Source organism: Andrographis paniculata, unplaced genomic scaffold (assembly GCF_009805555.1).
Source record: "Andrographis paniculata isolate CXL003 unplaced genomic scaffold, ASM980555v1 Contig60END, whole genome shotgun sequence".
Taxonomy (NCBI): Eukaryota; Viridiplantae; Streptophyta; class Magnoliopsida; order Lamiales; family Acanthaceae; genus Andrographis; species Andrographis paniculata.
The window spans coordinates 7114829-7131186 of NW_026137596.1; the positions used below are offsets into that span (position 1 = coordinate 7114829).

The 16358-nt window shown below is 34.6% G+C and overlaps 1 protein-coding gene, 1 long non-coding RNA gene and 1 other non-coding gene across 3 annotated transcripts; 1 reads left to right on the forward strand and 2 right to left on the reverse strand.

The window, feature by feature from the left end:
* Positions 1-663: 663 nt before the first annotated feature.
* On the forward strand, positions 664-1719 carry LOC127259499 (uncharacterized). Its single transcript, XR_007840506.1, has 2 exons — positions 664-1061; positions 1405-1719. It is a non-coding gene; the product is annotated as an uncharacterized LOC127259499 (long non-coding RNA).
* Positions 1720-8791: 7072 nt separating this feature from the next.
* Positions 8792-9673, reverse strand: LOC127259836 (uncharacterized mitochondrial protein AtMg00860-like). Its single transcript, XM_051287450.1, has 2 exons — positions 9582-9673; positions 8792-9320 (listed from the first exon to the last, which is right to left on the reverse strand). The coding sequence occupies exons 1-2, from the start codon at positions 9671-9673 to the stop codon at positions 8792-8794; spliced, it is 621 nt and encodes a 206-aa protein (XP_051143407.1).
* A 3371-nt stretch (positions 9674-13044) lies between these two features.
* On the reverse strand, positions 13045-13151 carry LOC127260204 (small nucleolar RNA R71). Its single transcript, XR_007840645.1, has one exon. It is a non-coding gene; the product is annotated as a small nucleolar RNA R71 (small nucleolar RNA).
* Positions 13152-16358: the final 3207 nt, after the last annotated feature.

Consider the following 16358-nt stretch of genomic DNA (forward strand, 5'->3'; position numbering starts at 1 on the left):
TATAGTAATTGTATTATTGACTTATTGGTTTAAGTATTATTCTTCTAAAGCTCAATGTTTCTTTTATTTCTCTTTGCTTTCATCTGGTTTTTTTGCACGAACATGAGAGTATATATTCTATTCATACATTTATCTCCATGTCATTTTTTAAAATATTAAATATTCTTTAGAAGCATAAAAATATCTCAAAACGTCTTAAATTTTTAATGCCGATGATGTGTGTGGAACTGATGTTCAAACAACTCTGGCATTAATCATCCTATATATAGAAGATGTGAAACAAGTGTGCTATTATACCAATGCGATGTTTGTGAGTATGGCTTACATGGAGGTGAATCCATTGCTGATTTGACTCGATTAGGATATATAATAAAGGTAAATAACTGAAATTATATTCAATGTATAGTTATGCATAACATATGTCTTACTATATAGAAGAATGTGCCATTTATTTTTATTATATAGGCTGATTGAGTCAAATTAGACTCAAACAGCGGGGGATTAGCATCTGGTCTATGTACATGTCAATTGTAGATTTTGTATATTATTTGATTATTTAATGCTTTTTTTTTTTTTTAGTTTATTTTTCTCTTGAACATAAGTCGTCACATGTATTGTTAATAAATTATTCCTTATATCAACTTAAAGGGATTATTTATTTGCTAAATGAAATTTATGCTTATGATTATTATATTTCTAATAATTACTAAGTATTTTTAAAATTGAAGACATTATATGGTTGGTAAATTAATGTGTTTAGTTGGTAGGTAATTAATTAATGAGTATAGTTGGCAAGTAGATTGGTGAATTAAAGTATGTTTGGTAGGTAACAGATAGGAAGTATTGGATGAATTAAATATTTTTCTTGAAAACCTAAATAAATAAGTTATGTTTGTCTATAAATAAAGAAGAAGATTCGAAAAGTTGTGAAAACAAATGAAAATATTACATATGAGGAAAATATTTCTAGTATTGGAGTGTAAGAGAAGTTGTTATATACGGAGGTGCAATCCTATCAATAATGTTCTGAAGACCGACTCATACAAATTTGTCATTTACAGGTTAATTTTGCATCTACTTTACTTACTTAATATCTTTTATGAGTTTATATGTCAATTATATACAAACAAATATTTTTTTTAATTGAGAAAAATTATTTAACCAATTTGTTAAAAAGTTATGGATATTTACGTAGTAGTATTGCTATACACTTGATATAGATACCCAACCCTAAAGTATCTAATAATATTGTGTATTGAGAATGACACTATTTTAAAACAATTTCTACTTCTTTTTAAATTAAAAATTTGTATTTCTAAACATAAAATGTCAATAAGTTTTTATTTGTAACTTTTATTTTAAGTTAACATTTTCAAAATTTGAGAATTACATTATTTTATGCAGGAATAAATATGTCATCAAAAAAGAGTTCAAAGACACAAAATTGTGGTCTGTGAAGGGTCTAGCCGGACCAGCCTAGGCGGATCTAAACCAAACCGGTTTAACGGGGAGGCTCAGAACAAAATAGTTTTCCGCCCGTTTAATATTTGATTTGATATTTTGTAAGAGAAAAAAAAAAAATAGTTGGTGTGATTGTTTTGAAAAGTTGAATAGTACCAAAGTCTCCAAAATTGTAGTGTAAACAATTTTGTTTACAATATGCTTGGAGGTTATATGTGATGTAATTATCAGGGTATTTTGGGTAGAGGTTCTAAAGCTTCGATCACTTGTAATTAAGATCAGTTACGAGGTAAATAGTAGAGTCCCTATATAGAAAATAATTTTTTTTTTTTAATGTAATATTTTAAATTCAAAGGTAAATATTAAATATAATATCATTTTCAAAATGTAAACTTGAATGAATAATATTTTACTTGTATAATAGAATTACATCTTTGATGTGTCAAATCCACATTTGTGCTAAGCACGCTTACTATTAAAATAGAATAATAATGAACCCCAACCATCAAAGTGCGAATGAAAACACCCTACCCTAATAAATATGCATATTATATTTATACTAACGTATACTTTGTCAATATATATATACAAACATCCAGTTAAAACAATTTATTTTGGTTCGACACAAACATTATGGAAAATAAATATTTTATTAAAAAATAATAAAAGTAAAAATACTACCAAAAAATTTATGTTTTGTCTCGGAAAATTGGTTCAGAAAATTAACTGCTTCCGAACCTATTTCCCATTAGCCTCGGACATAGTCTCGGAAAAGGTCCCATGACTAATTTTTTGCGGCAATTTGTGTTGTCTCGGAATTTCCGAGGCTAATTCGGATAGTATCAAAATTTCTGAAGCAAGATGCTTCAGAAATTCCGAGGCTAGATAGTTTCGAAAATTCTGAGACTAATGAAAATCGATACGGAAATTCCGAAGCAAATTTAAAAATTTTCTATTCAAAAAAAATATATTATGCCAATAGCATTGAATAATTCCAAAGAAAATTTTAATTTTTTTTGAAAGAAATATATATATATATAATATTCCATGGCCGCCGCCTGCCCAGCCAGAGCGCCGCCGCCACCATCGCTGGTGAAGATTCCGAAACCGCCCCGCCAATGCAGCTTGCGCCGCCGCCGCCACCATCGCCAGAGAAGATTCCGAAACCGCACCCGTCTCTGCAGCTTCCTCCGCCACCTGCCGCCGGAGCGCCTCCGTCACCGTCACCGGAGAAAATTCCGAAACTGCCCCCGGTGCTGCAGCTTCCGCTGCCGCTGCCACCCTGCCGGAGAAGAAAGAAAAAAAAAAGGAGCACAGGCTACCGCCGCCGTGCCGGAGAAGAAGCCTCCGGTGCCGCCACCAGTCCCCGGTGCCGCCGCCTGCCGGAGAAGAAGAAAAAGAAAAAGGAGGGCTCCGTGTCAGCCGCTGCTTCCGCTATCATTTTTGCGCCCGTCACCGTCACCGCTGCCAGAGAAGAAGAAAAAGAAATGGCTCCACCTCAATTATTTTTAATTATACTATATATTTATAAATGGGGATTTTATTATCACACTAAATAAAGAAATTTCTCAATTAAAAAAAAAAAAACTAAAATACAAGACGATTGGTTTATCAAATATGATTAAACACTAGCATAGGCATGAATTTTCTATTCGGAATATAAAATTTGTTCATCAACTAAAAATCATGTTCATTAACCAATTGGATAAATTGATTATAGTTGACCTACATGCGTTCACAACCAACTTTTCCTTACTTTGTCGATAGCTAAGGTACGACTGTTAGCTATTTTCTAATCGATTGAGAATCCTAGGTATGAGATTCGACAGCATTAAGGACTAGAAAGACCCAATTCAATTTAACAAAATTCCTACGCAAGATTTGTTCAAAACTGATTCTGATTCTTCCCTGGAGTATTCTTCCTTAGGTCGCTACATCAATTGGAAGATTGCACAATTACGGGTATCAATCTCCAATACAGCTATGAAATATTAAATCAATAAATCCGCAATAATCAATTTAAAATTCCTACACTCGTAAATTAGAAGAATTAGAAATACCCAACATCAATAAACACCAAATTCAACCAAAACCAAGTCTCGCAAATTCAATCACAAACATCAATTCACACCTAGGTTATAAATGAAAATACTCGCAATTCATAGAAATTGAAAACATGAAACAATTCAAAAAGTTCATCCTGCCTTCATTTATTTAGAAATAGAAAAGGAAGAACAAGACTAGAATAGAAGAATAATGCCCCGAAAAGTCGTCTGCACTGCTTCTCGAAGTTCTCTGCTATGCCGTGTTCTTGTTTCTCCCTTCTCTTTTTAAGAAATTGGTGTCGTGGTAGAACGTGGTAGTGTGCTTCCTCTTTCTCTTCTTCAATTGCAAATCATGTTTCTTAATTCTCATCTTCGTAATTACATCCCCTTTGAAATTAAATCGCCTAACATTCTCTCAATTGCCGATTAACCCCGGAGGACTTCTTGGTAATTTCCATATTTCCCACATTGTGCTGCATGATCACGCCTAAAGTCTTCGTGCGTTCTGTTTTGTCACTCAAATATGCCCAAAATTTGTCAAACTCCCTAAAACTTATTACACAATAAAAACACGGAGCACATAAACAAAATTTTTCATCGAAAAATTGTCCAAAATATAGCAAAATATTATCATATATAGCACGTATCACGGAGAAAAAAAAAAAAAAAAGAGGAAGTCTCCGCCTCAGCCACTTTTGCCGCCGCCGCCTTTGCCACCGAGTGGTAGGCGGAGGGGAGGAGAAGATTGAGAGAGTAAATGGAGAAAAAAAGGGGAGGACGAATTAATGAAGAAAAATAACTGTGGTGAATAATTAATTTGGGAGTAGGCAGTGGTATTTGTAGAGTTTTTTTTACAGATTTTATTATGTTTTTATATATATTTAAAAAAAAAATTAATATTTGAATTTTTCTGTAATTTTTTAAGTTTTGAATTTGTTTTAAAGGAAAATTTTAATATTGAATTTTTTTAAAAATTATCGTAGGGTAGTTTAAGCCGAAAATTTCGTATTTTAATTTTTTTTAGGTTTTTTAAGTTTTGAATTTTATTTTAAAGAAATCATTTTAATATTGAAATTTTATAAAATTTGGTAAGGTAGTTTAGGCGGGTAATTTTATATTGGAATTTTTTTAGGGTATTTAAGTTTTGAATTTTATTTTAAAGAAAGAATTTAATATTGAAATTTTTTAAAATCAGTATAGGAAAGTTTAGGCGAAATATTTTATATTTGAATTTTTTTTAGGGTTTTTTAAGTTTTTGAATTTTATTTTAAAGAAATGATTTTAATATTGAAATTTTATAAAATTACGGTAAGGTAGTTTAGGCTGCCAATTTTATATTTGAATTTTTTTAAGGTTTTTAAGTTTTGAATTTTATTTTAAAGAAAAAATTTTAATATTGAAATTTTTTAAAATTAGTATAGGACAGTTTAGGCGGAAAAAAATTATATTTGAATTTCTTTAGGGTTTTTAAGTTTTAAATATATTTTAAAGAAAGAATTTTAATATTGAAAAGTTTAAAAATTAGGGTAGGGTAATTTAGGCTGGAAATTTTATACTCCCTCCATCCCCAATCTATCTATCCATTTGCTTTTTGCACGGAGTTTTAGAAATATTATTATTATATTGAGATAAAGTAGAAATAAAGGTAAAAAGACTAAATTAACCCTATTAGTATTGTATGATATAAATGTAATGGCATTTGTCTAATATATTGTAAATTTAAGGGTATTTGTAATGTTAGGTAGATAGTACAATTACTAAAAAAAGGAAACAGATACTTTGTTATAGGACGGACTAAAATGGAAAAATGGATAGATTGTTAAGGGACGGAGGGAGTAATTGATTTGATTTGATTTTATTTTTTTTTAAGTTTTGAAAAAAAAAATTGAGAAAAATTTAGGCGGGTGAATTAAAATTGTTTGATAGGTTTGAAAAATTCCGAAACTAATTAAAATAGGTTTGGAAGTTCGAAGACTAATAAAGATTTGGAATTTCCAAGACTAATAAAGATTAAGATGTTATTGTATGTTTATTAATTATGAAATATATAGTTAAAATAATTAATTTTTTTTTTAATTTTTTACAAAAAATTTGCTTAGCCCAACCCCACTTGACTCTTATTTTTGTATTTTGTTTGTTGTTTGATTAGCCTTTTATGGATCATACTCACTTTTGTCTATTCTAATTAAATGTAACTTAAAAAAAGGATTACTTGGTATGACATAATGAAAACACCGAGTTATATCGTATACCGTTTTGAAACTTTCGTTATATGAAAAAATATACCGACATCATACCGAAAAGTCAGTATGCTAAAAATTTGGTAACAAATATGTATATCGTACCGTAATAATAATTCAGTATACCGAAAATATCACTATATATTGTTTCGAAATATCAAAATTAAAAATAATTTTATAATTTAGAAAAAATAAAAAATAATAACTTTTGTATCAATATACCAAATTTATTTACTTACATATTGATATATCGAATACCAAAATATCAACATAATATATGGTAATTTCGTTGTATACCGAATTTCTGGTATTTTGAGATACATCGATAATGTCAATTGATACGGCATCGAAATTTTTTTATACAATATCATACCGTATTAAGATTTTAAGTATACCGAAAGTTTGAATTTTTTAATATTTTGTTAGTATCATATGCATCATATTTCGGAAATTTGATATTCTTTTTTACCTTCAATTAAAATAAATTATTGAAACAATTATGAGTAAAAAATCATTATGTGTTCATCCCACAATAAAACTTCTCACACGTTTCACAATTAATATTATAAAAAATATAATATAACATGCGTTGACATAATATATAATACTCCGACTGTTCGGCTCTAACCGATATATTTACATTTTGCGTGTTGATATTTCAATATTAATTATTATAATACTAATATAATAATACTTGTATAATAAATTATATAAATATAAAAATATTTTTAATATTGAATACAATGATAAAAAAAATAAATATAACCCAATGGAAAGAGTATATATTCTACACACTTATAAACAAATTAATAATTCAACATGAAATATTATTATTTATTTTATAGACACACTTTCTACCTAACATAAAAATGCTTCAAACTAAAAAAATAAACAAATACACCTTAAATAGATAATTTTAATTAGTTAAAAATTAATTGTTATTAGATTTCACTACAAGAAAAAATTATTTTTGTAACAAAACATTTTTGTCTCTAAATCTACTTTTTCCGTTACTAATGACATTAGAGACGGAATTAGTAATAGAATTACGTTAGCTACGTGAACTTCAGGGACGGAATTCCGTTACAAATATATTATTTTTTTGTAGTGTTTTTTTAAGGTTGTCTTTTATAGAAAGTGATATAATTGGGTGAGACCTCTAAAAAGGGAAAGTTAGACATAATTTGGTGGGACGGGAGATTATTATTTTTATAGTATATATACATATATCTTAAAAAATAACTAAAAATAATATAATAAAATAAAACGAGGGGTCTCCTAATGCCCCTTCTCTTGATCGGCCTCTACTTCGAGGTATTTTAAAAAATGTAAAATAGTAATTTATTTGGATGATGAGAGAATGTAGTTAATGTAATACTAATTAAATAAGTATTGAATGAATGATAATAATTAAACATTGAAATTTTAATTTTTCCAAATTTAGTAGTAAGCTAAATTTAAGAGATGAAAAAAAAAAAAAAGTAAAAATAAGTTTAACGGATAAATGAAGTGATAAGATAGGGTGATCTCCCACAACCTTCTTTAGTTACGATACATGAAAGACAGATGTATGCGGCTCGAATTTGGTAGGGCAAGCTGATACGCAGTTGGTCCAACACGTGCTTCTATAATAAAAGGGCTGTAGAACTTTGCGGAGAGTTTACAATGAGATTGCTTTTCCAAGGAAGTCTGCTTATATGGGCACATTTTAAGGAACACCCGATCCCCTATCTCAAAACTCACATTGCGTCGAGAACGATTAGCATACTTTACCATTTGTGCCTGTGTCTCCCTTAGATTCTCCTTCAACCGGCATAATAATTCATTGCGACTTTGCAAAGTTTCTGACACTTCTGCCACCTGGCACTTCCCTGGTAATGTTCGTTGTATGGAAGGTGGAGGGCGTCCATACACTACCTCAAAAGTTGACACCTAGCCGTTGTCTGATAAGAAGTGTTATACCAGTACTCTACCCCAAGGCAGCCACTTTTTTGGTTGCTCGCATGTAAAAGAATGCAGGTATGTCTCTAACACCCTGTTCAGCACCTCCATTCGCCCATCGGTTTCAGGATGATAAACGGAGCTATATTTCAGCTGAGTGCCGGACAACTTGAACAATTCTCTCCAAAAGAAACTAACAAATGTTGGATCCCGATCATTAATGATGGACCTCGGGATACAATGAAGTCGGACAATCTTGCGAACAAATGCTTCAGCCACTCCATGTGCGGTAATCGGTGGTTTCAATGCCACAAAATGCCCATATTTTGATAACCTATCTACCACCACCGAGGTAAATGTATGTCCTCGCGACTTGCGCAAACAAGTAATAAAATCCACTGCGACATCTTCCCACGCTAGGTTGGGAATGGGTAGGGGCTGCAACAGCCCCGCATATGACATGGCTTCATATTTCGATTTTTGGCAGACTAAGCATTTAGCCACATATTCTTGCACTCGTTGGATCATCCCTTTCCAATACACATTGTGGGTTAGACGGCGATAGGTTCGAAGGGCTCCCGAGTGGCCGCCTTCAGGTGTGTCGTGAAACTCATGCAGTAGCTTTGTAATCAACTCTGAATTAGATGCTAATACTAACCTGCCTTTAAAAAATAGTCGTCCTTCTCGTAGTTCAAATCCCTTGCGACTGTTTGGGTCCTCATGTAACTCTTTCACAATGTTCTGAATGTATTCGTCGTCGTGCTGCTCTTCCAAAACATCATGTATTTCAGCCCACACTGGTCCGCTAATAGCCGCCAACATACCATCGCTCCCACGTCTCGTTAAGGCATCGACAACCTAATTGGTGCGTCCAGGCTTATATTCGATTGTGAAGTCGTACCCCATCAACTTTGCTACACAAATCTGTAGTGAAGGGGTTACAATCTTCTGTGACAAAAGATGTTTGTGGTTGTTGTTATCGGTGCGAACTGTAAAGCGACAGCCCATCAGATAAGGTCTCCAATGTTGTACTGCAAGAACTAATCCCATCAATTCACGCTCGTAAGCAGACTTGGTAAGGGTTCGATCAGCCAAGGATTTACTTTAATAAGCAATAGGACGATCTTCTTGCATTAAGACTGCACTCACTCTCGTACCCGATGCATCACATTCGATAACAAAGTGGCTCCGCCAATTTGGCATGCCCAACACCGGCGCTTCTGTGAGTGCCCTCTTGAGGGAGGAAAAGGCGGCCTCCGCCTCGTTCGTCCATTCAAATACCGTGGCTGCTTCCTTCTTCAGCAAACTGGTGAGTGGTTTCGCAATTATACAATAATTCTTGATGAATCCCCGGTAATAGCCTGTCAAGCCCAAGAACCCGCGCACCTCCCGCACAGACCGTGGCCGAGGCCAGTCCACCACTGCATTAACTTTTGTTGGATCCATCTTCACGCCTGCTGCTGATATGACGTGACCCAGATATTCGTCCTGGAGGCAGCCAAAGGAACACTTCTTTTTGTTAGCCTTGAACTGATTTTGTTGCAGTACCCTTAGGACTTGTTCCAGGTGCCCCTGATGTTCTGTTAAGTTTCGGTTATAGATTAAGATATCATCAAAGAACACAAGAACAAACCTGCGTAGGAAGGGCCAAAATAAGTCGTTCATAGTAGACTGAAAAGTCGCTGGGGAGTTTGTAAGCCTGAAGGGCGGACCGACACAGGGCTTGTTCTGGATGTCAATTTGATAATGGTCTGTATGGCGCCGAGGCGGTAGGCCCTCAAGTTCTCCAAATATCTCATCGAATTGCAAGTCACATGGAATTTTTGGCCACACGGTTGGAAATTGTTTAGCGTTTCCTAATGCAGTACAAAAGGCGAAAAAGAAGGGTGGTTACCTCTTTCTGATCGGGCGGACATGAAAATAGACATCGATCCTTCTTTCATAAATGCAGTAGGATTTTATCCCAGGAGGAGGCAGCAATCGCATGCGTCACAAGGAGGAAAATATCAGAAAAATTCAGCATTGCGCAGGCCGTTTATCGAGTATGTAGGGAGGGCGCATCATCCCCCATATCGAAATCCTACATGGGACAGATTATCATCATCAAATATTTTCGCTAAAGTAAGCTTCAAGAAGGATGGAAAAATTTGGCGAATTTCATCGGTATGACAAGTTGTGATCACTCTACCTTCAACTCAGAAACCTCAAAAAATTCCAGTAGATGGCAGCTGGGCTGTTAATCAAGCTCCGAAAAAATATCAGCAATTATCTCAATCTCAAAAGAGGCATTGACAATGTCGATATCAAGCAGCAAGGTTAGCAAACGAGCTAGGACCGAACCAAAACTTTAGAACATCAACAACAGCCATTGCACCTGAAAAGGTAATCCACGAAGAAGTGTATGGACAATATTTATGTAAGACGAAAATTGAATATTCAGACAAGACGGCCACCGAGCAGCATGGTCAGCCCAAAGTTTTTGGACAACGACAAAATAACCAATAAGAGTGGAGACCAAAGTAGCAAGGTAGCAGCGTGCGAGCTGCTGCAAATGACATCGACCCTCAGCTTGACGTCAACTTTTCTCAGGAGGACAACTTTTGTGTTCGGCCCAGAGGAGTTGAGGAGCAGCATTTCTCAGGAGGACAACTTTTCTGAAGTGAGTTTTGATGTCATTGTTTCAGGTAAAGATTTTAACCGTGCACTTTGATTGCAAAGAAATTTTGCGATAAATGCTATCGGTTTTTTACTCGGCGAATTTGCCGCTCCTCATGATCAACCCCAATTGTTAGAAGGAGATATTTGGTTGGAAAATGACAGCCCTGTTATGTGGATAATTGAGGAAAATGCAGACGAAGATTCTCATTCAGAGTCCATAATTTTTCGGAAACCGACGGAAAGTGAATCGCGCCATTTAAAACCATTATTCCTCACCGTAATGCTAGACGGGCGTTGAATCAGCAAGGTACTGGTAGATGGTGGGACATCAGTTAATTTAAAGACATTATCAACATTGCAGATTGGGAAGAATCGAAACGACTTGGTACCAATTGGAATGCGCACCACCGATTTAACCAGCAACGCGCACAAAGCCGCCGGCGTCGTGGTGACAGAAGTGGCTGTAGGATCTAGAAAAGATGCAATGGCTTTCTTTTTCGTTGAAGGAAAGCCTACTTACTCAGTGATCCTTGGACTAGATTGGATTCATACTTCTCAATCCGTTCCGTCAACTTTGCACCAGTGCATAATGTTTTGGAAAGGAGATTGCATCGAGGTCATTGAAGCAAAATCTGATCCATTGACGGAAATACACGCGTTAGAAGCAATTTTCGACTGCTCAGAAGTATATCCTTTATCTATGATGTTCCAAGGAGCTGAATTGTGGGACGAGTACAACTTCACGACAAGAAGGTTTGAAGTTCAATCTAAGGCCAAATAACGGCCCAAGAATGAGAAGATTTATGATAGGATCGATTCTTTCAAATGGTCCAAACATCTTTCCCTTGTGATAAGGCAGAAATATATGATATAGAGGATGATCAGTTTCTATTACCCAGACTTTGATGAAGCGGAAGACGACGAACAGTACCGTAGCCCGTGATAGCCATAAATCGCATGCGTTAAATATTTATATTATTTGCGATATTTGGTTGATTTTGATTAGGTTCTACCTGATTTGGATATATATTATTTATTTATGATTTGCAGGAGAAAAATAATAAAATTGATAGAATTAGTGGGAAAAGAGAACAAAAAGGTCCAAAGCCCAATTGTTACAAAATTAGGGAAAATATAAAGGAAAGAAAGAACGGGGAGACGCCATTTTATGCCACTTGCCGAGGAGAACACCGTGCAAAAAAGTCTCAGGGAGAAAACATGCAAGGGCAAGAAGGAGAAAGATTCTTCCAAGAAGATTTCCAGTTTCTCTTTGCTTCCTTTTCCTTTGTTCTTTAGTTTACTTTTTCTAGTCTAGCAATGGAAAACAACTTGGTATTGATTTGAAAAATTAGACTTGTTTTGATTTATGATATTTCTTTGGTTCCTAAGTATTTCTGTGGTTTCTTATTTCTTTGAGTTATAATCTTTTATTTGGTTGGGTATTGTGGCCAGGTATTTCAATTGGATTAAGGATTAATTGCTAAACTAAATTAGGCGTCCGTAATTGCATTTTAATTTGGTTCAACTAGCAACTAGTGGCAGACACCATTGGGAAATCATGGAATCAATTTAAACAATTTCGCATAGTTAATTGTTAAATTGAATTAGACTCTTCTAGTTCACAAGACGGTTAGGCTAGTAAATTCCTCGTGGCATCACTAGGGTTCTAGTCTAACTAGGGAAGGAGTTGACGGGCGTACCTAGATTGTCAAGCAATTAAGGAAAAGTTGGTTATTAGGCGCGTGTCGGTAACTATAACTAATTCATTTAGAAACCAATAAATTTAAATATTTATCGATGATCAAATCCACTACCCAAGTTGTCAATTTCATTCCTAGACTGGAAGCTTGTTTTTATTGAATTTATCTTTTAGTCGTAGAGTTTTTAGTTTGTTATTTTCTTTTTATTTCCTACTTCAAAAATCCTCGCTTTTATTATATTTATAAATAAAAAAATCGTAAATAAAACCTTTTTAATTCCCTGATGAGACGACCCTACTTCATCTATACTACGTTATTTTTATTGCAGAAATAGGTTTATTTTATTTTAAATTTTGCAGCGTATGACAAACGCTTGTCAAATTTTAGCGCCGTTGCCGGGGAATTCTAATTGGTTCAATTTATCTTTGGTTGTTTTATATTATTTTTAAAAATATGACTTTTTCTAGTTTATGTCGAGATCTAATCGCACATGAAACTTGATTTTTGACCCCGAGATTGAGAAGACTGCACGTCGATTAAGAAAAGAAACTAGGGAGCATTGCCTAAAAGATTTTAGCTTTGAAATTATCTATCGATTTGAGTTCTGACGAGTTGGAGCTAGAAGAAGAGATGGATCAAAGGACAGTAACGGAGCTGGCAGCCCCTAACTTGACCCAGCAGCATCTTTGCATCACATACCCGATGGTAGACGGTAACAATGCTTTTGAATTAAAATCTGGACTAATACACTTGTTGCCTTCTTTTCATGGATTTTCAGGAGAAGAGCCACATAAGCATCTTCAAGAATTTGAAGTCGTCTGCACAAGTATGAAGCCACAAGGAGTAACAAAAGATCAAATCAAGCTTCGCGCTTTTCTCTTCTCTCTGAAAGACGCGGCAAAAGATTGGCTATTCAATCTACTTGCCGGAAGCGTCACTACATGGATTGACATGAAAAGAAAGTTTCTCGGAAAGTACTTTCCCGCTTCACGAGCTGCGATCATGAGGAAAGAGATATGCGGAATGACACAACATACATGTGAGTTTTTATTTGAATATTGGGACCGCTTTAATGCTTTACTTATTCGATGTCCCCATCATCAAATCCCCGTGCAATTACTGATTCAATATTTCTATGAAGGATTGACTTTCATCAACAGGAGACTCATAGACGCAGCAAGTGGAGGGGCCTTGATGAACAAAACTCCTAGAGAGGTGTGGGACTTACTGAACAGTATGATGATGAACTCACAATAGTTTGGACCAAGAGAAGCAGTAGCAGTTAAAGAAGCAAGCGAGTTGAGTTCTATTCAACAACAATTGACTGAATTGACTTCATTTGTTCGACAATTTATGAAGGAAAGGCACAAGTTAAGACTTGCGGAATCTGCACAAGTTCGGAACATCCTACGGATATTTGTCCCACCTTGAGTCGAGAAGTAGATGTTAGTGCTGCAGGATTCATCCCAAGAGCATACAACCACTACTCGAATACCTACAATATATGATAGAAAGATCAACCGAACTTAAAGTATGGGAATCAACAAGCTAACTTTGGAGATCATTCGGGAGGATTTCCAGCACCTAACCACCCTCCACAACCAGCTCAAACGATTTCGAGTAGTTCCTTAGAGAATATGATGAAAACTATGGCGTCTAATATGTTGCAATTTCAACAGGAAACTCGGAATAGCATAAGGAACTTGGAAGAACAAGTAAGTCAAATATCGATGAAATATGCGAGATGAAGTCAAAAGAAAAAGGCAGATTGCCTTCACAACCCGACTCTAACCCGAGGAATGTGAGCTTGATTGTTATACAAAATGGCAAAGATTTAGAAGTATCAAAAGCTGGAGTTCCAAAAGGCAAGAATGAGAAAGATATTGAGAAAGAAATAGAGCAAGCCACCACTGAAACATCGAACAAGGTAACTTTCGATACATCTACTAATACTAAAACTAATGTTGCACCGTTTCCTTGCAGGTTGGCGAAACCAAAGAAGGATGACAAAAATAAGGAGGTGGTGGAGATGTTTCGAAAGGTGGAATTGAACATACCCTTACTGGATACGATCAAGCAAGTGCCGAAGTATGCAAAATTTCTGAAGGATCTTCGTGCGAACAAGAAAAGACTACGTAGAGACCAATGAATTATTGCTGGCGAGAGCATATCTGCCATTTTACAACGTAAGTTTCCTCCTAAATGTGGAGATCCACGTATGTTCTCGGTTCCTTGTAAGATAGGTAAGTTGGAGATTAAACGAGCAATGTTAGATTTAGGAGTTGTAATTAATGTAATGCCTAAGTCTATTTATTAGTCTTTGAACATTGGGCCTTTAAAAGAAACTGAAACTATTATACAATTAGCCGATAGGACAAATGCTTACCATGAAGGAATGATTGAAGATGTCCTAGTGCAAGTTAACGAATTAATTTTTCCGGTTGATTTTTATGTGCTTGACATGCATGATGATAATTCTCCAAATCCTGCACCGATTTTACTAGGTAGACCATTTATGTGCACTGCACAAACTAAAATTGATGTGAAACAAGGTATACTTTCTATGGAATTTGATGGTGAGAAATTGCAATTTAATATTTCTGATTCTATAAAATACCTTGAAAAATCTAGTGTGTTGTGCAGTGTGAATGTTATTGACAAAAGTATGCAGGGAGTCTTGAGATTGCAAGAGAAATCTATCCTAGACATAAAATTGGCGCTGGATCCAAATCAGTTGGAGCCTGCTCACTTAAATGATAATGTGAATCTTACAAAGAAATTTTTTGTGAGTATTCATCGTTTTAAACATGGAAGTAAAAGACAAATATTGAAGTGGGTAAAACGGTCTGAAGTAGTTTTACCTAATGGCTAATATGGTAACTGCGTCTAGCCAAAGACGTTAAAGAAAGGCGCTTCTAGGGAGACAACCCAAGTTTTCTAGCTTTATTTTTTTTATTTTCTTTTTTTTTTTTTAAACATCGCCTATTTGATTTGGATTCTTTATTTTTTTGTAGGGAACTTCTTGGAGAATTTTGAAAAAAAAAAAGCCGTCATCTTTCTTCCTCTTCCTCCCTGAGCTATCAATTTTGGTGTTGGCTAAAAGAGACACACAATCAACTTGAAGAAGTTTGGAATCCAAAGCAAAAACATGCAGCCACACCAATCCTACGGACTATAGGGGAGTTTCTCTCTTATTTTACTTTTTTTTACATTGAGGGTAATGTTTACTTTAGGTGTGAGGAGAGAGTAATGCAAATTTTTTGGGCAAATTCTTCATTTTGTGCTACTTTTCATGCCTGATTTGCTGTTCTTTCACAAGTTTTTAAGATTTGTCTGAAGTGAGTCAAAGGTAGTTTGAGTGATAGGTTAGTCTGACATAATTGAGGACTTTGGATTTGAAATATGTTGGGCCAGGTTGACATTTGAACCCTGTGAGAATTCGAGTATATATTCAAAAAGCTTACATTAGAAAATAAACAATATATTATCAAGCTTTTGGAAATTCTTTCTTATGTGATTTGTAGTGCTCAATTAGATGACCTAGAACTTGAGTGATTATGCATGTTGAACTTGCAACTATCGAGTCTTGCATTTTGAAAATGATAAGGGCATTAGGTAACCCATTGAGCCTTTCTTTATCACCCAGCAAAATATATTTCCCCTAGTTAGCCAATTTGAGACTTTTTAGCCTATTTTTCTTCTATATTAAACCGTCTTTTAGCTTCATACCCTTCTTTTGATATTAAGCCTTCTCCGATTTGAATCCTATATTAGAAAAAATTACCTTAATTTCACGTTGTGATGCACCTTATTTGTTCGACACTAATTAGAAACAAAGTTTGAGTATAAATAAATAGTGCATTCAGAAGTGTTTGCTTCAATGAGAACGGGTAGTGAAAAGCGTATATATATATATTTTAAAAAAATAGGCCAAAATAAAAGGCGCCAAAAAAATAAAAATAAAAATAATTAAATCTTGATTAAGTATTATTGATATAATTATGTTACTAAAGTTTGGATAGTGAATAAAGTAAGGGTTTCATTGTTTATGCCAAACTGTTTTTCATATGCTAGCATCGTGTTCTTATTGTGTTCTTTTCTAACATATTTTAGCCTTCGCATATCCTTTTTTCTACCCCTAACCATCAGCCCCGCTACAACCTTTATAAAAAAAAAGTCCATTTGATTCTTGATGTTAGATTCGAGTATCTTAAGCAAGGGAGATTTGATTTTCATTCAAGCCTATGGGATAATCTTTTGTCGCACTACTTGAGCGTTAGCTGATTATACAAATTTATTTCTTTCAGGGAACA

What these genes read in the sequence shown, in the direction of transcription:
- LOC127259836 (XM_051287450.1), bottom strand. Translation starts at nt 9,673, where the DNA reads ATGCGATTGCTGCCTCCTCCTGGGATAAAATCCTACTGCATTTATGAA. An exon ending in GTCCGCCCGATCAGAAAGAG is followed by an intron (nt 9,321 to 9,581) that starts GTAACCACCCTT and finishes CTTCCTACGCAG; the next exon opens with GTTTGTTCTTGTGTTCTTTG.